At 50.6% G+C, this 11,909-nt stretch overlaps 2 protein-coding genes across 2 annotated transcripts; both read right to left on the bottom strand.

The window, feature by feature from the left end:
* Positions 1-224: 224 nt before the first annotated feature.
* APUU_60525S (putative YT521-B-like splicing factor) lies at positions 225-2,279 on the bottom strand (the record flags this gene model as incomplete). The annotated part of the gene is made up of 4 exons (XM_041693775.1): positions 225-755; positions 818-1,359; positions 1,433-2,086; positions 2,162-2,279. The coding sequence occupies 4 exons, from the start codon at positions 2,277-2,279 to the stop codon at positions 225-227; spliced, it is 1,845 nt and encodes a 614-aa protein (XP_041559671.1).
* Positions 2,280-8,299: 6,020 nt separating this feature from the next.
* On the bottom strand, positions 8,300-11,887 carry APUU_60524S (putative ARF GTPase activator (Csx2); the record flags this gene model as incomplete). The annotated part of the gene is made up of 5 exons (XM_041693774.1): positions 8,300-9,671; positions 9,734-9,824; positions 9,894-11,565; positions 11,635-11,765; positions 11,824-11,887. 5 exons carry the CDS (start codon positions 11,885-11,887, stop codon positions 8,300-8,302), a joined length of 3,330 nt encoding a protein of 1,109 aa, XP_041559670.1.
* Positions 11,888-11,909: the final 22 nt, after the last annotated feature.

The following is an 11,909-nucleotide window of genomic DNA, read 5'->3' as shown; positions in this document are numbered from 1 at the left end:
CGCGGGCGCTGCGCATTACTCCGTATGTCCTATATTGCTTCTATGCGGATCTATACCTCATGTACTGTATGTATAATCCCGTGCTATTTACATAGGTATCCCATGTATATCCCCCCCCCTTTTTTTTTGAGGCCGTATTCGTGTTCGTGGTCGTTCGTTTTGGTCCCATTCGTTTATTGTCGTGCTCCGAAGAAAAAAATCTCAAGGTGATTGAGGCAAGGTCGTTATGGTTGAGGCCATCTCGACGCTTCGGGATGGAATAAAAGCACCAGCTTTTCTCCAACAGAGAATTCCAGCTCGGTGCCGTCGCGAGCTATCTTTACCTCGCGATTTGCATTCCAGGGATTGCGTAAACCCCGCGTTCTATGGAAGGGGACCCTTTCGGTGGAGAGCCACCGAATTCGAAACGGCGTTCCGATTAGTTGGAGCTCGGCTGTGCGGTGCTGCTCTACGGGTACTTGAAGAGTGCTCTTATGTGGCCGGGGATGGCCCTCTTCGTCCTCCGACGTATCCGCCTCCCAGAATATTGTGCCTCGCCCAATGTCGTTTATGATGCGCCCGTTTGGGGCTGAAGTTGATGCAGGGGTTGGTGTGACGTCTGGGCTGTCGGGTTCGTTGGAGGAATGGGGGTCCGGGCGTTGCGGCATCTCCAGGGAGAGGCTTTCATCGTCCTTGATTGCTGACATCATCCGAGCGTATCCGTAGTATTCGCCCGACTTGTTTGCGGAGAATATAAGATATACGTTGTCTGACATCTATCATCATCTAATTAGCTTCGACGAATTTTATCTGCAACCTAATATATGGGGACACTTACCTCGAAGGCTCGGTTCAAGCTTTCCTCGTTGTGGGTCTGGGTGGCCCAGATGCCACTCTGCCAACTGATTTCGAGATCCTCAACCGTCAAGCTTTTCAAGATGAAATATCGGTTACACACCCGCGTAGAGTATGACCCTTCTCGCCCTTCATCTTCTATGATGTTCGACTTTGCCATATCCTCCGCCTCTTTTATCGAAGGCTGGTCTGATAAGCCCGTGAGCTCGCTGTGCGGCCCCGGGGACATCAACCCCCGGCGCACCCGACAAACGAGCCGCGCCCCTCGTAGCCTGGTGTCGTGGAACCTCGATAAAGCCCCCAGGCAAGCTTCTTCGGTTTTATAATTCACAAATGCACAGTTGCTTCTTGAGATGAGGAAGACGCTCTCCAAGTCACTTGTGGCATCCTGCGAGAAGTAATCCTTGAGTTCGACGATATTGGTTCCTGGCGCGAGATTCCCAACCCACAGAGCATTGCCTGATTGTTTCGGTTTTCTCGGCAGTCCTTTTGGCGTGTTTGATTTTGGTGGACGTGAGGTAGAATCTAAATATTATCACCACTGTCAGCTTCCTTACCAGTATCAACACAACGAGCTAAGGGGACGTTGCCTGCTTACCAGCCGATGAGCCCTGTGCGGCAGATGATCTCATATGCGTTGATCCATCAACTATTGTGATTCGTCTCTGGTCCTCTTTCTCCCGGTCCTCATTCGGTTTAGGCGTGCTCATGTATGATTGACTCTGCGGTTGCGGAGAAGCAGTTGACGTCGTCGCAGGCCTCGGATAATGGTCCTGTGTTGGTTTGTACACATTCGGATTAAAATAACCTTGCCCATATGCATCCATTGAGCCCTGGGTAGAACCAGGGCGAGGGGTAGGAGGTGGAATGGGCGAAAATCCAGAGGCGTCTGAAAGGTGAGTCCCTGGATGCCGCTGTTGCTGTTGAACGTAGGGCATGTACATCTGAGGGTAAGGAGCACCGAACATCATGTTTGGGTTGGTTGTGGGTGTAGGAAACGATTGGGGTTGCGGCATGCCGTACACAAGGCCGGGGTTCGGAGCGACGGGAACGAATTGCTGCTGCTGCTGCTGCTGCTGCATACTTCGCTGATCGAATTGAATTTGACCGGACGTATAGCTCGGTAATGCAGAAGCCATATTCCCCATGCTCATAACGGCCGGTGGATGTCCATAGTTGCCGACTGGGGTAATGTAAGTGTGTGATTCTGGATAGTGCTGGACATTTTCAGTTCGACGGTAGGATGCTGTCCCTAGACGTGACATGCTTAGTTCAAACGCCCTCTCCGCATTTAATTGGCATCATTATAATGGGAAAAAGTACTTACGCGTCTGCCCATGAGGCCCGGGAGGGCCATCCAACCTCGATGGTTCCGACGGTGCTCTGCCTTTCCCCTTTGCCTCTCGAGCTTCTTTTTGCCTGGTTGGAGGAGTACCGCCGTCCATCGGTTGTAGCCTGGTTGCTCACAAAATCAACTGTGCGTATAAGCAACTTTGATGTATGGGTTGCCCGGGCTCCCCAGCGCTATCCACCGATGTCCTGCCAACGTTAGCCAGCAGAAATGCTAAGAACCACTTTTTCACGAGCATACGTACCTTACCAGAGCCCCGCTTGGCGATGTGATTTGGAGTGAGAATATATTATATAGCATATAACTTGATAGACGCCTAAAAATTCCTTGCGGCTTGTCAGTGCTGGGTTGACGCCCAAAAATGCCCAAGAGCAAGACAGAAAACAGACGACGCTATGCAAACATGCGATATTGATGTGCGTGTGTCAGGAAAGGGGAACAGTAGCTGGGAATGTGCTGGAACAAACTTCTTTACACAACATTTGCCTCGATACTGGGTATTTCGGGGTGGGGGGTTCAGGAAGTTAAAAGCAGGGATAAAAAACGAGGAAACGGGGGTTGAGGGTATAGAGCCCATAGTGAAAGGCTCGCACAAATTGAAGCAGAAAGACTGGAAAAGAGTGGAGAAAAGGAAATGGCACACAGGGGGATGGATATCAATGGGTTAATTTGGGGTGAACTGTTCATAGGGAGGGGCATTGCTGCTGCTGTGGCTGAAGAGAAGCCACGAAAGGCGAGAGCTGGAGCCAAAGTCACAACGGACGAGGGGACGAGGGGAGCAATGAAAGGAAGGAAATGGGAACACAAGCTCCCCCGGAAACTGGGAGGGCTCTTTGGCCACTTGAAGTCCTTTTGGGAGGATTTAGAGACACCAGACAAGCTGCTCAGGTAGGAAGACGGTCTTTTCTGAAACCAACGACGTGGAACCCCCACGAGAACCTGGCTCATCCGGCTTCTTTTTGCACCCCAGAGGATCAAGTAGCCCTTCCACCGGGAAATTTAAGAAGCAAGATGGGAAATCCGCTATGGAGACTCGGGAAATAGAAGTCTTGGAACGAGAGCCCCCGACGAAGGTATTAATTGTATGTGTGGGCGTGTGTGCGCATTGGTGGTGTAAGACAAAAGACAAAGGCAGGGAAAAATCAGCCATAAAAGGAAAAAGAAAGTAGCGTACTCACATCTGTCTACTAAGGAAAATAAACGGGCTAGATCCGATTCCCTAAATAGTAGAGAAATCAATACCCTCCTCCACTTAGCCCATGGTTTACCAAGGGACCATTGGTACGCCATAATGACTTACAGGAGTGCGTAGTGCGGTTTAGTTACAGTCTGGCTCGACAAGCAGGGGCGCGGGTCTTGAGGGAGATGTCGGTCAAGAGCTTGAAATCGATCTCATTCCCGGTAAAAGGGTGAGTGGGACTGGTGCGCGATCTTCTCCCTTTGGTCTGCCCCCGTCTATCAAAGCGCTCGGCCTAGAACTGAAGAGGAATATATGGAGATAGGAAAAGGGCCTCCCCGGCGCGGCGGCGCCTGTCGTCGGGCCAGCAGAGCCCAACCAACGCCGCGACTGATTCGTCAAGACCCTCAGAACCCGGCAAAACAAGCCCTGCACATTCGGTGTGGGTAAGGCTAGAGGTATAGCCGCGGATGGTGAAACCAATGAGCAGGACTAATAAGTTAATAACGGGTCACTGCTGAACATAACCTTCTTAAGAGGATGTACCACAGCGATGGGGCTGACTGGGCGGTGGCGCAGAAGCAGAGGAGACAAATGACCAGCTGCAGAGCAGGAAGGAGAGCTGCTTTTGCCTCAGATAGTCTCCAACATGGCAACATCCGATCTCTTTTTTTGTGGCTGTGGCCCGTTCCTGGATGGAGAAATCATCCACTCTCTGGAGAGATCGGGGCCCCGTTTCCAGACCGGGATTTGCCTTCAACGTTCTAATCGCACCTCACACGCCACGACAATCAATTGGCATGGGAAGATCGATGGGGCTGGATCGGCGAATTCTGCAGATTACTTTCAATATTCTGGGAAAGCCCAACACCTCCGAGGGAAAAGACGCAAAGACGCCGCAGCGGCCGAGCGAACAAGCTCAATCAAGTGCGAAGGCCCGGGCAGAGATTGCTTCCCAGCGAGCGTTCCTCGAGAGTCTCGGCCGCTTCGGCAAAGGAAGTGATGTATGAGATACTCGATTATATAGGGGGGCTGCAAGGGTCGAGCCGAGCAATCAGTTTTTATTGCTCACGTCTAGCCTTTGATGTCACGATCCAGATAGGCTTCCAAATAATAATAATGCAGCGAAGAATGGGCGACATAGATGGCTTGATCGTGAATTCGTGATTGGGTGTCAGCGGCGTCCATCGACCAGGCTAGATCCACGGATCGCCTTCTGACATATTAATATTCAAGAAGTAATTCAGCTGTGGGCCACTAGGAGAGGCCATGGCCACAGTGGTAGATCGGGACATTCTTAGTGATAAAAAGAAAGTCGAGGCGCCGGCGGGGGGGGGGGGTTGAGAGGGTCGGTGGCAACCTGCGAGCCATGCGCAGAATGTGCACGTTCTAGGGAGGCGTGGAGTCCCAAGGTACGCAATCAGGAACAGAGAAAGTACTCCAGTCTCCAGCTCTGCGGTGGCAATTTGCAGGTGGGAATCTCGATGATTGACATCCGGAAAAGACGGAGCTAAAACGCCCGCCAGGCATACAACATCGATGGTGAAGGGCAAGGTGGCACAGAGTCAGTCCTCCTGGGAGGAGTGTAGGCAGGGAAGTAGCTATACAGTGTAGAAGCCCAGGTCGACTACACCACCCAATACCACCTACACTGTACGGTGTAATATCTGGTGCCTTTGCGCCGGCTTTACAAACGCCCACTAAATCTACACTACCGTCAGCACGTAGATGCTCTTCTGACATCAAGTCGGGTTTTCCTTCCGCTCAAACACCGATTGGTCATTTGTCGCAGGAACAGACGAATAAGAGTAAAATTAAAGGTTGAAGGGCAAAGCTAACCGTGGGCGTGGCTGGGTGGATACTGCCGCTCGCAAGAGGAAGCCATCCTATCGTCCTATGTATGATACGAGCGTCGTCTATTTGCCGACTGGATCAGAGACCGACTGAAGAGGAAACAGACCATACCGTATCAGTTCCCTGCTCTGAAAAGCGGAATAAATCCAAGAACGCCATTTCAACGACGAGGGGTGGGGTCGGGGGATAGCGCGAGCCTCCACCGCAGCCGATCTAATCTTTTCTGAAAGCACACCTGCTCGAATTGGGATAACAATAATACGTAGGAGAGCAGCAGAAGAAGAGTATGAGGCCCGGTCGGTCATGAGAAGACGGCGGGAGCAAGGGAGCGAATCGGTGGCCGCAGAGAACGAGCAAAAGAGAGAGAGGGCGGCAGGGGGTCTACTGTAGCAGTACATTCCCACTAGGGCTGATCTCCATGGGTCGCGGCCCTTTGAAGCGAGAGCCGTAACACGGTACTTTGTGGAGAATTGCTGTGAAAGCGTGAGGAGTGTGTCCAGCCACAGAAGATTGGGCAAGGGAAAAAGAAAAAAATTGCCCTTCGAATTCGAGTCCCCAGCTTCCCAAGTGCCCAAGCGCCAGACAGCAGATGGCGCCCGTCCACGCTCTCCCGGGCCGCTCTGTTATGGAGCTTCTGATTCGTAGATTCGGATGAAAAGCCGGCCAATCATTTGCAACCCGACTGCTTTAGCCTCATCCTGTCCCGAAGTGGAAATTTCGTGACTTAAACAATTTTACATTGCATCCGCCAAGGAACACGATGCCCCACAAGCCCACGGCCGCTGCTACTACGAGTGGATTCTTTAAGATCCCACTGCACCCCTGTTGACTCGTACAACTCCCCAGAACACGGAGTACTTTTCTCCAATTCTCACCTCCACCTTTATGGGAATACGTACAACCTCAGATTCTCGGAGTGCACTGCTGTTATAGGTAGGTAGCCATCAGTGATGTCTTTTACGGCTGCTTTGCTATTTGTGGAATGTTGGGAGCTAACCCTCCACCGTAGTGGCTTGTCTCGACCCTCATAAGGCATAGCAGCAACATACTCCGTACTGACACGGATCGCCAGACAATGGGGAATGTTGTAGCCTCAAGCGAATCCCACTGACCACGGGTTTAGGGACTTCCGTGACTCTTTAGACTTTAGAGTCGTCTGAGTTTCCCACTCTGAGGCATCCACATCTCGGCCTGCCACTTAAGCTGGCTGATGTCTGGGAATGTTATCAGCCACAGCCCTCTGTCGTAGACCGTTTGATGCGAACTACATGATTCATACCAGTGTTGCCCGAGTGGTTTCCGTGATACATGTCGCTTGAATGGGTTGTTCTGCCCGGCCTTTCATGCCATGAGGATCCTTTATCCGCTTAGTCTCGGAAACAGTTCCATTATTGCTTAGTCTCCTGTAAGGTGGTCTCACCTGGATCTCACGGACTGTGGGGGCTCCAGGACTAGCCTACGGTGTACATATTCTGTACATGTACTATTAGTAGTATTCCTTCTTTTTGTTGGTATGGAGCTAAGGCCTTCCCAAAAAAAAGGTATTCTTAGGATATTATACACCGTATAATACGCAGTATTATTATTCATCCAGCACTTGACCACCAATGCAAACTTAGATAGGGACTTTGCCACTGCAATGGGGACTCTACACCGTACCGAGTAATCCTTAGGATAATCAATTTATATCATGGAGTGCTGTTCATCATATGCACCGCCACTGAGGCAAAGAATACGACAAGGCCAGTGCATCACAGACTCCAATGAGACAGGATTATCCAGCTCGCTCTCCACAATCGCATGGCTGTTCGTCTTCATGGGATGGCTATGACTCGGAGTACACCGAAGTATCGTACTCAGTTAATATCGGTGTCCACTGTACAGAGTAAGCTAGGATCAGGATTGACACAATCTGGCAAGGTCGAAAGCCGGGAGCAGTGCCACCGCCACCAAGCCCGACCCAGTCAGCCCTGCGTCTATCGCTCCTACGGAGTACATATGAATTGTGTTGCCTGCCTTGATGCCATCTTCCATGAGCAATGACATTGCTTTTGACAATCGTCCACCAGGTACGGATACGACCGGTCGTCCATGTCGTGTCTCGTATTTACATCACTGACGTCACAGGCCGAGGCTCACGGAATCCATCATGACATCATTTTGGGACCCCCAGGGGTTTTTGCATTGGGATTCCAAGGACCCAAGGTTCCAATTTCCAAATCCCCCCTTTCCATCGCTCTTCCGGATCTTTACTCTTCCTAGCAGTCTTCCAGTTTCAGCGACCTATGGTAGCAATAAACCTACGGCAGCTACCATTCGCGCGGCTCCCAGAGCCTTCCTCTGGGCTTTTCAAATCTGCTCAACCACTACCACGGAGAAATGGAACATCATCAGAGACATACCCCCATTCCCTAGTATTGCATCATTAATTTAATGCCAGTGAAATGGCCAAGCCGGCACCGTTTCCGAGTCGAGGGATCCCTTCCCGCTTGCTATATACCTAATCCGGAGTGTGGGTTCAAGCTTGAGCTTCATTTGAAATTCGAACTTCAGTGTATTCTGGTATTGTTTGTCTTGTTCCCTAAGCCGTAGCTCCGTGATCTTAGTGACTAACTATCACACTGTTTCTGTGAAAGGCCAAATAAAGAGCATCTACAACTTCTCTACGTCAAATGCCTACTAAAAAAGTGGTAGCCAACATTGATCAAATAAGAATGATATACATTAGAAGAAAAGAGGTAAGCTTAAGAATAAAACGCATGTGCTATATCCCATTAAGCCAGGCCGGCCACCATCCATAAACTCATCAATTGTCTGTACTTGAAGTTGCAAAATGCACACACCCACACTCTCCATGAACAGAGCGAAAGATCCCTTCCTCAACATAGTAATAATCATCATGTCCAACTGGACACAGTCATTAAGTGTAAACCGGTTGTATAAACAAATCGTAAACGGGAGCCAATCCGTCAAGCTGGTATAGGACAAGGAATATAGAAGGGGATCCTTGCGGAATCCGCCATGAAGTAAGAATAAATATAGATAACAACACAGGGCAGAAGGACGGAAGGAAGGTGTATTGTTTATCGATCGATCCCTAGCGAAGCAACCTTACCAGCAAATCTCGCACCAGCGCTTCCTCTCTTATGCAGCTTCTCACGTTCCTTGTTATCCAATGTACTGGGGGCTTGCTCGCCGCCCGCTCCAGAACCTCCAGCCCCCCGGATGGTAGGCAGTGACCCCAGAGTATCTGCTGGTGCTGCAGAAGGCGTAGGATGACTGAACCCCGTAAGTCGCGCTGTTCGCTGGTTGAGGTATAATTGAGCCGCTGCGGAAAGAGGGATTGGCGGGGGTTGTGACGGAATCTCGGCTCCATTCTGGACGAGGAGCTCAGCGACTGGGAAAGGAATGGCTTTCACGGATGGGCTGGACCGAGAGGATAGACTTGGCGTTGTTGACCCCGGGGATGCTGGGTCTGCTGCGGCTAAGGCGAGGAAGATAGCGTGAGTGCTACGCGAGCGATCAGCGACATTCACGTTCGCGCGGAGGGCGACGCCGTAGAGAACACCCTGGATATCGTTTCTCTTGATTGAGGCGAGAAGAGTCTCGTCCGGTGTTGGAAATCGTGATAATGGAGACGGTAAGGATTGCACGAATGCCCTCTCTGCATATTTGGCCGTGATGAACCTCAGTCGCTGTTCGCGCGTGGAGGTGGCTGCTGGCTTTTGAGACTGGTCCAGAGTTGCCTCCCAAACCATGTTGCTGACACGGTTTCCAACCTGCAGGAGGATTTCAACAATGTCGTTCGAGAAAGAATGGACATCAAGTGTGAGTGATCGAATTTTGGAAACATGTGTTCCGAGAGATCGGTGAATGCCACTGCACTCAATACACAAGACAATCCCCAAGTTTATGGAAACCCACTCAACCTTGGACGTGGAGTTGCAGTCGGCGCACCAGTGGTTGCCTTGGTCGGCATCGCGAACCGCTTGTAGTAGCTTCGAGGGATTATCTTCGTATCCCTGCGAATCACCACGAACATAACTTGGTCGTGCACCGACGGTGGTGCGACGCGCCACGTTGCTGGATGCGGATGAGTGATGGGAGTGATGGGAAACCGAAGAGCTTTTTCCTGTTAAAACGGAGCCAATGTCACGGCCAATAGTTGACTTATCGGCCTCGGACACCGGAGGTGGGTACATGCTACGCCCTTCAACGGCGCTCTGTAAAGCGTTGTTGATCGCCCTGATCCAGTTTCCCATATCGTCCTCTGAAGTCGCTTGGTAGATGCGTTTGAATTGAGGAGTGATGACTTCAAAGCAGAATCGCCGTTCTGCGTTCCGGGCTTCTCTTACAGAAGCCATCCGCAAATCGATGGGTTCCATGTGTAAGTCAAGCTTTTGCTTCCAGTTGCTATATTCTGACAACTTTCCTTGATCTAGGACAATCCAAAACCTGGATAATAAGGATATCAGTATCTCCTGCGAACTGATAATAAGGGAAACCATAGGACTTACTTGTGCCAAGCCTGCTTGTTAATGCCCTTGGGGTCAATATGAGATCCTGGTCGAGATAAAGCCCAGAGAAGTCCCTCTTTCCTTTGCTGGCCTGCAGTAAGATTAGCTTTATACTTGTTTTGCGGATACTTCGCGGATATCCAAAAAAAAAAAAACGTACTGCTTGAATTCGTGACTGGAGTTGCAGCAGGTGCCCCCGCAGGAGTACTGGCGGGAGCAGTCGCTTGAGTTGATGTAGACGAGTTGTTGCTTGTGACACTCCGTAGCTGAGACCCGGTGCTATCGGCGCGGCCCAGATCTCCCTCTGGCTTTTGATTTCCATTACTGCTACCAACTAACGTTGATGCCGCGCTCGAGCTGGTGGGCGCATCGGGTTCGAGGTACGTGTTGCTGTTCTTCTCCAAAGCACGCCGTTTCTCTTCCCTCTCCGTTCTTTGAAATTGGAATTCCTTGTCCGCTTGGTTCACCTCGTGGATAAGAGCGTCAAGCTGCGGAACCATGTCGTCCACATTCTTGGCAGCGGCAAGGAAAGTTTTCGCTTGTGTATCCGCATATTTAGTGAGATGGGAAAGAACTTCCTGTTCCTTACGGCCACCATGTAAATCTTGCATGAACGAAGAGTAGTCGAACCGTCTCAATTCGAAGTTTCGTCGCTTCGCCTGGTATTTGGAGTCACTTTCTGCCCGCTTCTTCTCCTTAAGAGAGTCCTGTCGTTGCCCGAGATAGCGACCAACGTATGCATAATAATCCCTACTCTCTTCCTCAAACTCTTTCTTCTTCGCCTCGGCTTGCTTGATATCATTAGTATAAAGTTTCAAAAGTGGCTCAATCACCAGTTTTTGAAGTTGCAAGGCATTAAGTCGTTCGTAATTCAGTATTTGCCGCGAAATCTTCTCAAAGTAGTGGTCCAAAGCCGGTTGGATTGCGTTCGCATTTGACGTGGATGCATCGCCGAGCGCGTATAAAAACGCTTCCACAGCCTCATTACAGGCCGACTGGGCTTGATGGGCGGCTTCGGCCTTCTTCAGTACTTTCTTGATCTTCGCGCGCATGTTCCCTGTCTTCTGTTCTAATGCTTTCATTGTAGCACGGAATAAGGGCCCATCTTCGACCACACTCATGTCCTCGCCGGGACGCGAATGAGGGAGATCAACCTTGACCGGCGCGGGGGCCACAGTAGCTGTAGGCCCTTCACTGACTTCCGGGGGTGTGCCCGGCACAACCTGGACCTGAGTGTTCGACGAAGCGTCCGCGTCACTAGAATGTGACAAAACTGAATGCGAAGAAGGGACACGGTTGCGAGCCGGGATATGGACTTCCAGGTTTGGGGAAGTAATCTGCGGGCTGGGAGGCGGTCGAACGGTGTTTTGTACCCAGAAGGAAAAATAAGCGAGTGTGTTGAGGCGATTAGCTCTTTGGTCATAATCCAAGAAGCTACAGCTATTCCTCCAACCACCGCCCTTGTCTTCTGTGGTTTTTGGAGGCTTCCATTTCCAAGACCAGTCAAACTGAACGGAAGGGCTGCTTTCGGTCGAAAAATCGCCCACTAACTGGACGTTCGAGTTATTCTGCAGGTTCGGGTTTGCGTGGAATTCTCTTGTGACCAGATTGTCGAGTTCCTTCGAGTTGGGCGCATGCGCAAATGTGAGTCCTGTCAGTACAGTGTCGGTTAACTCGGGCAAAGAAGTCGAAACTCCGTTAACAGTAGAATTTGTGACATTCCCCGTTTGCATTTGTCTAAGGACGAATGTGAATTTAAAATTGAGCTCGTCATCGTTGTTTAAGCGCAAGAGAAAGGAAGGGGTGGGAGCAGAGGGGTGGGAGTCGGGATCCTGTTTTGCATTGGAGCTGTTAATTAAAGGCAATGTTTCCAGGTAATGTTGCTTAATTATTTGACTTACCTGTATATATTCAACCAAGCTGTCGTCGCCAAGTTCTCTCTTCGCATTATATCGGGTGGCAGGGAACGAGTTTGGAACAAGGTTCAAAAGCACTCGGCGAGAATTTGATATCGTTACGGATGCGATCGTTACTGGTAAATTCAAGTCAACCGCAGTTCATCGTCGATCGCACGAGCAGAAGGGGCATACATTTATTCTGATCCTTGAAGTACAGGCCCCCCGAATCCTCCAGCCGACTTCCGACAATCCCCATTGTAAAAAGCTCAAGGCGCTAA

The sequence above is a fragment of the Aspergillus puulaauensis genome, chromosome 6 (genome assembly GCF_016861865.1).
Source record: "Aspergillus puulaauensis MK2 DNA, chromosome 6, nearly complete sequence".
Classification (NCBI taxonomy): Eukaryota; Fungi; Ascomycota; class Eurotiomycetes; order Eurotiales; family Aspergillaceae; genus Aspergillus; species Aspergillus puulaauensis.
The sequence above is the reverse complement of the archived record's forward strand: the minus strand, read 5'-3'. Positions and strand labels throughout refer to the sequence as shown.